This window comes from Abrus precatorius, unplaced genomic scaffold, assembly GCF_003935025.1.
Source record: "Abrus precatorius isolate BTA unplaced genomic scaffold, Abrus_2018 Scaffold3, whole genome shotgun sequence".
NCBI lineage: Eukaryota > Viridiplantae > Streptophyta > Magnoliopsida > Fabales > Fabaceae > Abrus > Abrus precatorius.
Window position 1 is genome coordinate 25,584,032 of NW_020874373.1, and position 15,982 is coordinate 25,600,013.

At 31.5% G+C, this 15,982-nt stretch overlaps 1 protein-coding gene across 1 annotated transcript; it reads right to left on the reverse strand.

The window, feature by feature from the left end:
- Window positions 1–431: 431 nt before the first annotated feature.
- Window positions 432–3,581, reverse strand: LOC113862385 (probable serine/threonine-protein kinase PBL25). The gene is made up of 5 exons (XM_027495473.1): window positions 3,452–3,581; window positions 2,720–2,919; window positions 2,421–2,610; window positions 1,641–2,032; window positions 432–809 (listed from the first exon to the last, which is right to left on the reverse strand). The coding sequence occupies exons 1-5, from the start codon at window positions 3,579–3,581 to the stop codon at window positions 432–434; spliced, it is 1,290 nt and encodes a 429-aa protein (XP_027351274.1).
- Window positions 3,582–15,982: the final 12,401 nt, after the last annotated feature.

Consider the following 15,982-nt stretch of genomic DNA (forward strand, 5'->3'; position numbering starts at 1 on the left):
TTAGATTTAAAGGATAGTTTTGCTTGATTTTTGTTAAAAGCAAAATTTCTCGTAATTACTATTTTTTTCACTGAGATAAATTAATTTCTAATAGAGAAATATACATGAAAATTTATGTAAACTAAATTCACATCTTAAAAAAAATAATATTAGAAGTTTATCTTGTGAATTTAAACACCAATTCCAATCCATTGAGAGTGTGACCTTATTAGGTTCCATCACTAATACATGTTAATTAATCCATGATGAGAATATTGAGAATGAATGTACCTTAATTAGAAAAATAGAGAGAATCCAACTTTTGAATTTTCCACAAAACATAGAATAAGGGCCTGTTGGGCTATACAGAAAGCCACAAGAGTATATGTTACAATATTAGAATGAAGTATTTAGTCATGTACATAACAATAGTGAATTTACAAAGAGGAAAATCAGCTTTCATGCTGATGTGCTTTCTTCCTAGTATTTGAACCCCATTCAATTGCTTCAGCAACTGCTCTTTGGCGTTCCATGACACTATCATCATCAAGAAGATTCAAAGTGGCATTATTATTGGCTTCTTTGTCTTGTGGTGGGGAGGGCATGTCAATTGGTGCAGTTAGTGCGGGGTCTTGACTCCCAGGAATTGTACCAAGGAAACTAAGAGCTGTGACAACATCACTGATCAAGGGTCTCACTGATGACTCCTCATTGAGACACATGGCTGCTACTGCCACTGCTTGATGCAATGATCTTATTGGATAGTTTCCTTGAAGAATGGGATCTGCTAATTCTGAGTATCTATGAGGGTCCTTGAATACTGGATATGCCTGGTTGGTTTGGAAAGAATGAGAGTAAATTATAACTTCATTGCCAAATTGGAATAATAAAACACAATATATGCTCTTGACGAAATCCATGTGGTTCTGGGGTTGATGAAACAAACGCTAATCAAAAGGCACTTCCCATCATATGCATTTAAACAATTTCCTTATATCTAAGTTTTCAAGTCAAACAGTAAGTCAGGTGTTTTGTTTAACAATAAATAGTACCCATTAAGAATATATAATTCAATAAGGGAACAAAAATTGCCGTGTTTAACGTTTGGCTTGTAAACTTGATTATATAGAAATTTGATCTAAATTTTATTATGAGTGTCTATTTTCACTCTCATGTATCTATTCTGACTCCTATTTAAGTAATTTTTGTTTAAAATATTTTTACTATTAATATAATTATAAGAGCGAAAAATGATATTTTAAATAAAAAAAAATCAGTTAAATAGGTGGTGGTATAGATACACTCTTTTTGTATTAGTAGGAAACATTATAAATATTGCATGTGTTTTATAAATATCGAAGACAATTATCTTTTCAAGTGACAATTATTTTCAATGATGTAATAGAAAGAAAATGTTTTCAATGGTTTAATTTGTTATCTTATTAGAGAGAAGTAAATCAACAGCATGTGAAGTACTAACACTTCAGGAATTCTTCCTTTTAATTAAAACCATGCACAAAGTATAGAAATTTCTTAATAATGTGGTCCTCCCTGAACCTTCTTTTCTTTAAAATTTTGCTGGAAACTCGTTATCAAAAGTAACCTTAAACAAATATGTCAAACACTTCAAATTGATCCATAGACAAACAGAATAAACTCACCCATGAAACTAAATTTTGCTCCCTTGTTGTTCTTGTGTTATCAATGGCTCTCCTTCCAGTGATCAATTCAAGTAGAACAACTCCAAAGCTGTATACATCTGATTTTACAGTTAGTTGACCAGTTCTTTGATACTCAGGTGCACAATATCCATAAGTGCCCATTACTCTAGATGAGACATGAGACTTGTCCCCTGTAGGTCCCAACTTTGCTAGTCCAAAATCAGAGAGTTTTGCATTGAAATCTTTGTCTAGCAAGATGTTAGAGGATTTTAAATCACGGTATATGACTGGTGGATTGGCCTTGTCATGCAAATATTCTAGACCTTTTGCAGCATCCAAAGCTATTTTCATTCTGGTTAACCAATCTAGAGGCTTTTCATGTGGCTGGAGATCTGCATTAAAGTTCAATAAATATTCATAATGATGTAGCATTTTTATAATCTTTAGTAAGGATAAAAAAAATTACATTTTCATACTAGTAATAAGTTGTTAATTTCTTATTGATCCATGACTTTGTTCTTGATCTTGGTTTACGACTTTGGCCTCTCTTTTTTGACAGAGAATTATTTATATGCAGAGTAATCTAGAATGTCAAAAGTGAGAAGAAAATAAAAGAAAGTCCCCTTTAACCTATAGATGTCCTGTGTTCTGTTTTCTTGGAGAGTCTATCTAGAACTTATGTATTCTTAATTATTAAACTTCGATAACTCTTCTAATGTCAATGCTAAATATCAACATTAAAAATTTCTGTTCAAATGACACAGGCAAGGAGAATCTTACCAAGCAAATGGTCCTCAAGAGATCCTAATGACATGTACTCATATACCAATAATCTTTGATCTCCATCAGCACAATATCCAATTAAATTCACTAGATTTTGATGGTGCAAGAGGCTCAACATTAAAACTTCAACAAGAAACTCTCTGTTCCCTTGCAATCCATTCCTGTCAAGTTGCTTCACAGCTACATCCTATACATTTAAATGACCAAATGTCAAAGCCAAGTCCTTCAAAATTTTACCAAAATCAATTTAAGCAAAAAACTTAATGAGAAAAGTAAATTAAGTGACATTATCCTACCTGGTTGGTTTTTTCTAGCCTTCCTCTATAAACCCTCCCAAAACCCCCTTCACCTATTAGGCAATCCTGCCTGAAGTTCTTGGTGATAACAGCCAACTCCCTGAAGGTGAACGTTTGGGCAGCAATGTTATTGTTTCCATTATCTTTGTTGGCCTCTTTGTTCACTTGAGGTTCTGTTTGCACCTTTTTTTTATGATTCTCTGTGCAAAACAAAATGATCCATCAAGCATCCCCTCAGGAACTAAATTTTCGTCACAGAACACACTCAAATGCTTCTCTTTCTAAGAAATATCTTGTATAAACATAGTACAAAGAAACATTATCTTAAGAGACTTACTAAGTTGATTAAGAAATTAATAAATATATACAATTTTTATTGAAAATCACGTTAAAGATGTATTCAAAATTACAAAAAAAAAGTACATTGTCATGCTTTTTAATAAAAAAAGATAATTTTAATTTCTTAATTAAGGTCTTAAAGACACTGTTAGTATTTACCAATAAAGCTTTTGTGATCAGAAGAAATAGTAAAATTGATGCATGTGAAAGCATGTAATAACGATGTAGAATTCCAGCTAAAATCCTCAATAGAAAAAAAAATGTAAATGATTTGCTAAACATATTACAAAGAACTGAATTATCTTCAAAGTTAATATTCATTATTAAAACTACATAGAAATTAATGTCAAATTGATGCAGATGAAATATTTTCATCTTTAAATGGTTTTTCACCTGGCCTTGGTTGAGCTAGTTGGGATGGTTCCTTGGGAGATTGGGTAGCAAGTTGTTGTACCCTCTTTCCATTGTTAGGCCTCTTTGATGCTTTTTTTTCGTTGGAAGAAAAACATGAAAAGCAACTCATTTCTCTGCGATGTTGATTCAGATACCAAAGCTAAAGAACAACTTAATATTTTTTTAAGGTGAAAAAGGAAGCCCTTTAGATATTTGAATTGAAAAATCCTAGGGACCCCAAATTGTCAATCTATCGTAAGCTTTCTCACCTCTATCTTTCCCACGAACACAAAAAAAAGTTGTGTACAGATTCTAACGATTTTACAATCTTAATATAAAGTTTTGGGGGTTTAACAAAATTTACGTGAAACCAAAAGTTGAAAAGCTCCAAAACATTGATCTCGGTTCTTTAACTCGAGAGACTTCTAAGAAATTCTGAGAAAAAAAGAAAAACAGAAAACTAAAGGGGTTCCAAAACCAATAAAAAATATGGACAAAGTTTCAAAGACAGCCCTATTGAAGATGCAAAACCCACCAAAACCCAAATGCCATGCAACCAATGAGGCCTAACGAACCATGAAACAAAGGAACACCAAGGAGCAGTGTGTTAGGTCAGGTCAGAATAGGAACAAACATGGTTGACGACAGTTTTTGGTGTTTCCGCACAAAATGGCTATCGAAAGGGTAAGTCTTAAACATGCTTCAAAACTGCATGAGAGATAAAGAGAAAAACCAATTCCAACGTGTGGAGTAGAGTTCATGATGCCGTTAAACCATTCTAGAATGGGAGAAGACAAAGATAGACGCAGATCTCTCTTTGCAAGTGTCTTGACCCGATTGACGCAGATCATGACAAGTGTATGTATCGGTACATAACAAGTTTTAATAAGCCAAATTCTCAATAAGTAAACAATAAAATTAACATTTAAATTCCTATGTTTCAGATAACTAAAGTTTTGGTTAGATGTCTCAAAAAATGTGGACATCATAGAATAATACAAATACTTAATTAAAGAAATTCAACATGTCTATTTAAATATTTAAAATCCTACATTTCATATAACTAAAGTGTATGTATTTCAAATTTGTGTATCTACTTTAGGTATTTTCTTCTTCTTCTTTTTTTTAACTTTTTTTTTACGTTGCATGTTTATTTATTTTAACCTTTTATTTTTTGTTTGACTTTACTTTTTTTTTCTTAATCATTGTTTTTAACTTCAAGTTTTTCCTTTTTCTATTTTGACCAAATTCTAATATTGCAGAATTTTAAATTTAAGCAGATTAAGTGTAAGTGAACTTAATTGACTTCTTATCTTAAAAATTTTATTAATTTTAATTTATAATTATCTTATTTATATTATTTAATTCGTTGACTTACAATCACAATGACATATATATTAAATAAAATAATAGTTAAAACCAATTTTAATTTAGAATTATCAAAATTTTCAAGCATTACTCATGTTGAACTCTATTAATACAACTCCCTTGCTCAAGTTGGAAAAGTGGAGTAAACTAATTTCAATTTAGAATTATTAAAATTTTCAAGCATTACTCCTATTGAACTCCAACAATACAACTTTCTCGCTCAAGGTAAAACACGAACCATGATATATAAAGTCATATATTAGCAGTATATATCATATATAACTTTGTCTAAGCTAATATGAATTATTTAATAGATTTTTTATTGTTGGGAATCAAATATTCATCATGAACAAAATTTGAAGCAAATTACTTGAAGAGTAAGGAAAAGCGCTACTTAGAGAGCAAGGAAATATACTACTTGAGGAGCAAGAAAATACTGACTATAAAAGAAGAAAAGGATGAAAGACTAGGAGCATCTTCTCTCCCAAGTTTTAGGGACCTCTTCTTCTCTCTGGTATTTTGTTACTTTAAGGTCTTAGAAAACCTTCCTAAGAGAATAAGAAAGAAGAATAAAGGAACTCTAAAGGGCTTCTTCTAAAAAGATGTCTTCTCATAAGTGTGCTCTCTAAACTCACAGGTTGAGAGCGCGACATAGAGATGAAGGATGAAACTTCAAAAATTAACGGATGTGCAAAACACAAAGGAATGTATTCGAACAAGCGTTCCTTGGAACGTTTGAGCGAAGGGATGACGCTCAAGCAAAGATGAGAGAACACTATATTAAACAAGAACTCATGGGCAGTATTTGGGCATAGCTACATCTCGAGGTATTGAACAACCTCCTATGATAATGAGGCAGCTTGAGAGATGGGGGTAAACTCATTCCTCCATAAAACACTTGTTACGTTCGCTTGATTCATCCATGTTGGTCAAACATTCATGAGCTCTCATTCTTTCTTATGTACTTCATAAGTTTACGAACCTACTCCTTGTAACATTTTCTGGTTTTGAAACCTCTATTAAATCATTAAACTAATATTCAATATTTTTAAAATACTTAAGCAACGCAAATTCAATAATTTTAACAATAATCATAATGTCATTTCCTACTTGTTCTTAGTGCCACAAATTAAGCACAAACAAGTATCATAGAAATTAAATCATTCAGCTAATATTACAAAACTTTTTAAATGCTTAATGAAAATGCAATGATTATGATATCATTGTAAATTTAATCAATATTTTATATGTAGACAATGATTTTAGAGGAAGTGATAAAAGATAGATGACACATTTTATGAACTTCACACAACCGAGAAATCACTTTATCTAATTTTAATAGTAGTATTGTTGGACAATATTGACAAGCAAATAACTTAATTGTAAGATATAATTTTTATTTATCTTTAAATCATAATTTGTATGTGTCAAATTAATATGTTAACAAATAACTAAACTTTTGACAATGTTAGGATTGATTGTGGAGTTTAGGTACGAGAATAGATGAGATATTGCATTTGAATTGATAAGTACAACAAGATATTAATATGACATCATTTAAATTTTTCTGCCAATTTTGCTTAAAACACTATATCCATATTTATTAACTAATATTTAGTTTTATAAAAACACATGTTAATGATGTGACAATAATAAGGATGGCTCTTGATTTAATTTGGTTATCAAACTAAACAACAAATCAAGGATGAGCTTATTAGAAAAGCATTTCAAAACTTGAAAAGGATAAAGGAAAAGAAGAATATTTAGTTAAGAATAGTTTCTAGCAAAATAAAAATTTTGCTGTTAACATAATCCCCGTTAACATAGGGATTATGTTTCCTTAGTTTTCTTTTTTGCTTTGGACCATACGATGACATTTTGGTATTAGTTTCATGACTTCTTTTAAATTTTACTTTTATTTTAGTATTACTTTTTAAATATCAATCTATGTTAAGTTAGTTTGATATATAGTTTCTATTTGATAACTTGTATTTGAGAGCTTTAACATGAATGTCCATTTCATATTTTGTTGTCATTGGTCATTAAGTTTTAGTTTATCTAAACCCTACCCGCCCCTACTTAGCATTGTAACGCCCTGAATTTTGTAATATTAATTATTGATAATTATATAAATCTAAATGTATATTCATGTGTGTATTTTTAGATATATGTTGTGAATATGTATGTGTTTGTATATATATATATATATATATATATATATATGTGTGTGTGTGTGTATGCATGGGCTGAAATGGGCTAAGTACCTAAGTACAGGGCGAGATACTGGGTTATTCTCGCTGCAACGAGAGGGCCCTAGGAGGAAGGACTGAAACTGTCACTTTTTCGCTGTAGCGAGAGACGTCTCATTGTAGCGAGAGAGCGACAGTTTGGGGTGCATTTCTAGATGCAATCTCGTTGTAGCGAGAGGGTCTCGCTGTAGCAAAATTCTGCAGAAACAACAGTGCAGTTTTCTCTGGTTTTTTCGTTGTAGCGAGAGGGTGTGTCGCTGCAGCGAGGTATATCTCACTGTAGCGAGAGTGTCGCGACCAGAAAAGGATTTAAAGGGGGTTAGGGTTTGGGGAGAGTTATTCCTTCCTCTCCCTTCGATCCTTTCATGCTCAGAGCTCTTTCTACCTATTAAATTGCCTCCAAAGCCGTTCGAGAGCTTGATTGAAGGTTGAATCCATGTGGGGAACGCTTGGAGGTAAGTTTTAATGGTTAAGGTTTCAGTTTTACATCCCCTTTCTCTATTTTCGTGATTTCCCTAGGTTCTCATGGAGTTTCTCCATGTGTTTAGGACGAAATCTGTGAGGAGAAGCACTTCTTGGTGGATTTAGCGTGTGGGACGTCAATCCAAGGTAAGGGGGACTCTACCCTACTCTTTGTATGCAATTTACCGTTATATAGTTGAATATTGTGATGTGGCTGACTAGAGGATAGGAAATTACTGTGAAATATGATGTGGGTCATGTGCCGTGATATATGAATATTATGTGTATGGATGAGAGAATATGTAGTTGATGAAATTTTGCTATGTATTGCAGTGTGTGAACAAATGTGGGCCCGAGGGCCGTGTAATATAGATGAATGTTGGCTATGTGCCATGTAATTTGAAATGAATGTAAGCCTAGTGCCGTGTATTTGAATGCAATGTGGGCTGTGTGCCGTGTGTAAGCATGATTATTGCATGTGTGAATGGACGTGTTAGCATCATTGTAATGTGTTGTGAATGGTTCAGCGATACACTAGGGTGTGAGAGATGAGGACGGTAGAAATATCTTGGAGAAGAGGGAGTAGTGGTGAAACCGACTGCGGAATGAGTGCACCACGGGCCACACACTCTCTTCCTAACTAGATCTCCGACCATTACCTTTGCTAAGTGACCCGTGACTGCCCACGTGGTATCCGTGAGGCGGGGGTAATCGGCGACCATTTATGGTGTAAATCTGTGATCACAATGCTGTAGTGAATGTGGCTGACGTGCATATGCATTGAGTTTTTGAATTATACTTATGGATGTGAAATGCTGCTTATGTTTGCGCTTGGTTAATGTATTGGAAATATTCTGCAGGTGAGACTCTACGTTTATTGTGTGTTTTTTGGTAGTGTAGAGTACTCACTCTTACATTTATTTTTCAGATAATCAAGACGATCAGCATCAGACTCAATGAAGGGGTGGATGAAACTGATATAGGACTTAGGATATTATTTTGGAAAACTATTGTATTTAAATAAGTCTTATAGCAACTATTTGATATAAATTATAACACCTTCCTTTATTTGAAATGGTTAATGAAACTTGAATTAAAAATGAAAATTTTATTATCTCAAAAATTTGTGAAATTTCTTATTTATAGAAATTAAATTTAAGGTGTTACAATAATGGTATCAGAGCAGGCCTCTCCCAGTACGGTGTGGTTCGAGGACGAACCAAGCGAAAACTGATGGGCATATGACACCCAAGCACTAGGCGAGGGCGGGGAGTGATCACCGGTGCAATGTGGCACAGACAATGAACGGCTACCTGGTAAGCTTCCGGCGGTAAGGGGCACATGAATGAATTGAACTTACATTGGAATGAGAGGGAGATCCAGAGACTGTATACAGGTGAGGATACCTTAAAGGAATTGATTAGGACTACCTATACCAACAAAATGCATTTACTTTTTGGTGGCCTATCACTTAAGAATTCCAAAGTTAAGCGTGCTTAACTTGGAACAATTATGGGATGGGTGACTTTCTGGGAAGTGTGCAAGTGAGGACAAAGCATACTGAAAAGTCTCGTGTTGGTTTGTGGGGACAGTCGTCAGTCTCGAATAAGTTGTCGGGTTGTTACAAGCATGTTTCTTAGTCTTAATATATATATTCAATCATAAAGAAAATATTGTTTGATAACAATTTTTAGACTTAACAAAAAAATGGTCAACAAAATTAAATTTATTCTTAGAGTCAAGGTGAAGAATAAGTTATATATATGCCTCTTTTATTTGTGTTGTGTAATTTGGTACTTAGTAATATACATAGACTAATTTTTATTAGTATTGATTTATTGTAATCAAAGGATGTAAATTAATAGTTGAAAACAAGTAGTTAGTAACTGATCATTAAGTCTTACAAAAACAAGGTATACAACTAAACATTCTCTAAAGAGTTTCACCTCTAATAGCTAATAGTATTGATTTGAAAGTTGTATTTACAACACCTATACGCTTGGCAAACAAAGTGATATGTCAAATATGCCCTTTGACAATTAATGTGCCTTCTATATTTGAATGATAAATTTTCTATTCTTTTAATTATTGTGCATCGATTATGTACATTTCAATTCTTATTGGACTATTTTAATCTAACTCTATTACTTAACTTATGACAAAGAATTATATGCACTTGTTAGAACTTTATAAACATGGAAGCACTATTTTTTGTCTAAAGAATTTGTTGTTCGTAGTGATCATAAATCCTTGAAGTATTTGAAAGGACAAAGAAAACACAATAAGAGGCATGCCAAATGAGTTGAGTTTCTTGAATAGTTTCATATGTTATCAAGCATGAGAAAGGAAAGGTAAATGTGGTAGCAAATATTCTTTGTATAAGGTATTCCTCACTTATCACTCTTGAAACTAAAATATTTGGTTTTTGAACATGTTAAATAACTATATGTGCAAGATGATTATTTCTATCCTATATATGCTTCTTGTGATAAATTTGCTCAAAATGGGTTCCTTAAACATAATGACTATTTGTTCAAAAATAATAGATTGTACATGCCTAAGAGTTCTATAAGAGACATTTGTCAAAGAAGTGAATAAAGGGAGTTTGATGGGTGATAAGTGCCTAATTTGAGTTATTTTTTACATTAATTTGAGTACTTAATTGCTTTAAAGCTATGAATTTGAATGTTCATTCCCTCTTTAATTGTAGAAATTCAAGTTAGTTAGCCTAGTTAATTTAACAATTGAGATAAATATTCATTCTTATTCCCTTTTTGCTTAATTTTTTATCTTCAAGAGCTTATTAAAGTGGAAGGCATATGGCAGCCAAATCAATTCTCGCTCAAGCAAGGTATTTTTAGTTGAGTAAGAATTTGTGCACCAGAACTAAGCCTTTGCTTTGTTTTCATTCAAGCAAGACACTTTAGCTTGAGCAAGAATGCTATTTTTGCACAAGCAAGAAGGTCTCGCTTGAGCAAAAATTCATTTATTCCAGTTTAAACAAGGAGAATCAAAGGGAAAAAGAGAAGCAAAGTAAGGGACACAATATCAAGAAGAGATTTAGGGCAAGAAAGATTGGGGAACTGAACATCTCATCTATTTTTTCTTTTCTTTACTTTGTAATGACTACTATGAGTAGCTAGAATTATTGTGGGATTGGATGTAATCTTCTACTTTGAAGTATTTTAATGTTTTATTTATGAAATTTCTTTCTCTTCATATAAATGTTGTTTCCATTGGTGCTTAATGCTTGAGTCTATTTCACAAAATAGTCTTATGATCTAGGATTTATGGTTAATTGGAAAATAGACTTTAAACCCAGATTTAATGGAATTCATTTGATATGTTATGATTCTAAGGATAAAGTTTAATATATTGATTGCTTAGTAACTCATGTATTTAATGTATGGAGGATTGGTTGAATAGTTGAGGAATTATTGTTCATTTAATGCTCTTAATAACTTTGTATGGAGGAATCGATATAAGGAATCTACATTTATATGCTAGTATTTACATGTTTGGGCATCAAAATATGTAAGGGAAAGAATGATGAAGCCCAATCCCAGCACAACTCAACTTTTTATTCATTACACTTCCATCTTGCTTCTTAGTTAATGCTACTTCTCTTTCATAAACAAACTTTCAATTTAAAATTTTAGAAAGGATAGTAGAAATTATTGATATATATACCATTCCTTATCGAAACTTGGTACATTTGCCAAATCTTTAACAATGGGATATTTTGGGATTCAAAAGACTTTAAATATATTTCATGAACATGGTATGCATAAACATTGTAAAAGATGCATTATATGTAAAATGACAAAATCAAAAGTAATGCCTCATGGACTTTACACTCCTTTACCTTAATCATCCTTGTATTGATTTATCTATGAATTTTATCTTAGGTTGCCACAAACTAAAAATGGAAAGGACTCAATATTTATGGTGGTTGATACGTTTTCAAAGATGACACACTTTATATCTTATAGGAAGATTGATGATACTTGTCATATGGTTGATTTGTTCTTCAAAGAGATAGTAAAAGCTTCATATAATGCCATGGAGTATTCTTTCATATCATGATAGCAAATTTCTTAATCACTTTTAGAATACTTTGTGGAATAAAGTTGGCACAAAACTTCTCTTTTCCACTACTTATCATCCTCAAACTGATGGAGAAACTCAGATAGTCAATAAAACCTTCTCTACTCTTCTTAGAATTTTTATTAAGAGCAATGTTAAGTCTTGAAAGATCACTTGCCACATGTTGAATTTGCTTACAATAGGGTAGTATATAATACTGGACAACATTCCCTTTTTGAAATTGTTTATGGATTTAATCTTCTAACTAGTCTTGATTTATTGTCTTTGCCTAATATTTCTTCTTTAGTGCATAAGAATAGAAAAGACAAAACTGAATATGTGAAAAAAAAATTACTTAAATTGAAAAGAAAATGGAACAATATGTCCAACAAGCTAGCAAAGAGAAAAAGAAAATAGCATTTGAATCTGGAGATCAAGTATTAGTTCTCATGAGAAAAGAACGATTTGTGATGCAAAGAAATCAAAACTCCAACCAAGGGGTGATGGATCATTCCAATATTAGAGAAGATCAATAACAATACTTATAAAATTGACTTACCAAATGAGAATAGGGTTAGTGCAATTGTTAATGTTTCTAACTTGTGTCATTTTGGTTTAGGTGATGAAGATTTTAATTCAAGGATGAAATAACTTAAAGAAAAAGGGAATGATGAGAATCAATAAGGAATAATGATGAAGAAAGAAGAAAATAAAGGAATGGATCTATTACAAGAATTTGGAAGTCCTATGACAAGATCAAAATAAAAGAAATTCTAAGAGTTTTAAGAAAGGTAGTTAAAATTAGGATTTTATTTCAAGTTCTCAAGGGAAGTAAAAATTGCAAATTGAATCATAAGATTTTACAAAAAATCATATATACATGCATATAAGTTCACATTCTACAAATAAAATAACTGAAACTAAAAATATATATTAAATCACTAAAAGCACTTAAATAATTCATATTTCATAAGAAGACTATCAAACCTAATTCGTAATATAACAAGTTAATAATCGAAAATAGCTAAATCACCTTCTTTTATATATAAATTACAAGGCATTAACACCAAAATTAAATCAGAAATACTAACTAGTAATATTTTAAGATGTTTAATCTAAACAATTGTACCACATTAAAATTATAAGGATCCACCATATGGTGTTCATCTTCAATCAATTTCATCATCCAAATTTAATATATCAACACCATTCTCAATAACATTTTGTCCAGTTTGGTTTTGAGCCAAGTTCTTATCTCTATCCAAGTCTAAAATGTGTACATCTAAGTCCAATCCTTTAATATCTAATCCTTCAATATTTCTAACATCATTTTTTGCAACCCATTCATCATAAGATGAAACATCATCAAGGTTTAGCTCATGAGCTCTCTTAAGTTACTTTTTTTTACTAATTTTGAATTAGTCATGACAAAAACATCATCCATTGTTTTTTACTTCAAGTGATTTCTACTCTTATCATAGACCTAAACACATTCAAATATAATTATTATAAGCAATATGTAGGCTTGTAGTTAATTGAAGACAACTTTACTAAAAATCTTACCATCTCAAATACACTTCAATTATGTTCATATCCAAAGGAACTACACGTTAAACTTAATATATAAATAGAAAATTTTTTAAGTTCTAGATATTCATCACCATACGACTCCCACCAATTAGTTGGAGTCTTCTTATGAAGTGTTGCCCTACCTAAGGGCTACCAAAAAACATTTGTTATTTTTTGAAATTATCAATTTAAACATTAATCTTGACATGTTCTTCAATATTAGACATTATCCTTACCATACAATCATATAGTTGTTTGTCCTATCTATTATCAATGATATTCCATAGAGGCATGAAATTAAAGAATAAATAAAATAGATTAGTTTTTAAACAATGAATAAAAGACCACAAAATATTAATTTTAACTAAATTTGATAGATAATTAATTACTTCTTGATACCATTAAAAGCTATATGGATAACCTCTTTAACTTGGTTCACTGTCTCATAAACAAAACTCATGGTTGGCTTCTCATCTAAATTAACCAAATAAAGGATTTTAATTAAAGAAAATGACCCTTTAAACATATAAGAATATTCTTCCAAAACAACTTCCTCCACCTCCTATCTCTTGTCTTAGAAAACATACTGGACTTCCATTTATTACATGAGAACATTCTTAACAAAGCTCTTTTGTTCTGATGAAGGCACCCCAAAGTTTAAATATGAAGTGACAAATCGAGTGATACTGGTCTCACCAAATCTTTTCTTTTTGTAAACCATTGCAATAATAAAATGAGAGAAGTTCTTAAGTAAATATAGGTTGTGATTTTTCTGCTCTTTAGAATAGTTTCTTCATAGAGGGGTATGTTTTTCTCAAAGTCTTCCAACATTAGATCAATGTAATGTGCAACACAAAAAGTTCAGTATAAATTCATCCTTTTCTCCATAAATATTTCTTTAATAGCTTTATAGTTTGTTGCATTATCATTTACAATTTGCACTACATTTTCCTCACCAAGCTCTTCCATAACTTCATCAAGCATCTTAAACATTTTGTCAGATATTTTGGTTATGTGAGAAGCATCAATTGACTTCAAAAATATTATACATTTAAGATTGTTCACTAAGAAGTTCAGAATGATTTTCCTTCTTTTGTCAGTCTACCTATCTATCATATCATGCAATCAACACTCTTCCAAACAACCTTATGTTCCTCAATAAGGTCCATTGTCAATTTCACTTCTTGGTTCAAGTACTTCACTCTAATCTCATGATAAGAGAGTGGCTTAAATAATGTGTCGTGTCATGCAATTAACTCACACATGTTAGGAAATTATTCACTTCTTACTATGGCATTGTTGTAGGAAAAACCTTACAATTTCCTGACATATATCCTCCCTTGTACCCTTCTTAAATGTGTTGTTATTGTGGTTTATGGACCAAACACCCCTTTTCTTACAAAACTGACTGACCTCAGCACTCTTAACTTCAACACTTTTATTAACTTTTCTCTTTTCACCAATTTTTAAAGAGTCATTTGTGTTAGTTGATTTTTTATCAAGGAAGTAACAATCTCATCATCTCCTTATTCACTTCTTTAGAAGCAGATATGCAAGATTCAACATTTTGATTTGTTTTAGGCAAGTGGTGCTTTAAGCGATAAATACCTCTATTTAGCACTTTTTGGCAAAATTTGCACTGATCCTTCACAGTTCCTTGAAATAAAAATTCATATTTTAACCCCACATCACCCATATTTTCATGAGCATTTCAGAGAACCAACCTATGAGGCACACTTGACGAGCCCATAATAAAGGAGCTATTAGTTGCAGTTAGGAGTGACCCAGAATTACCACCACCTGAGCTTTAACCATTAGTCATGTTTAAAGAAGAAAACAACTTACAAGTCATTGTCTCCTTGTCAGTTTAGGATTCCACAAAGAAAAGAGAGCAAGATGAGAAGAAACTAACAAGAAGGATTAGGGCAAAGAAAACTACAAATAGATTGCAAAGAACACGACTAAAGATTGTACACCAAGTCACTTTGAGGAGGTTTAGGGTTCAACAAAGAAGAAAAGAAGGAATTAGAAATGTAGGACTTCATTCGTGACTAAGTATTAGTTGAAGTAGGCTCGAGTTATAAAGAATTTGGGTCAAGATCCAAATCTGACCCGCATTTTGCCAAAATTAGAAGTAAATCACGATTTCACCGATTCTATGATCTAAATTGCTATTTCATTGTGATTTTACCCTACTACAATATATGCTACGGTATACATCGTTTGGCTGACCAAAATCATAAAGTTGTAAGATTTTACAATTTAACTCCTGATTTTAACTATAATCATTCTAATAATGCTATTCAAAGCACTCAAGAATGTGGAAGAAAAGAACCCAAGGTTAGTCTTACATTTTAATCAAAGATTATGAAAATTAAGGTCTAATTCAATTCATATTAGCTTAATCCCTATTTTTGTTTGTATATTGGGACTAAATATTATATTTTTAATTTAAGTAGTTTATTATATTTTAAATTTGTAGGTTATATTACATTAATTATTAAGTCTTTAGGATTTTATATTTTATCATGTTTATTGGATTTGGTCATTACTAAATTCTTTTAGGGTTTCACTTTTTATTATAAGTATTCATGTAAGATTCTTTTTGGAGAAAACTTTAGTTTTGAATAAAAATTGAAGATTACCTTTTTTAGAGTACTTATGTGTCTCTTAGAATTCTTGGAAAGAACCATTACTTGAATCTTAACAAGAGTTCCTCACACTCTTGTGGCAATTGTAGATTGAGTTTATCATTCATCATTCTTCATTGAATTGAGTTTATGACACTTTCTTCTCT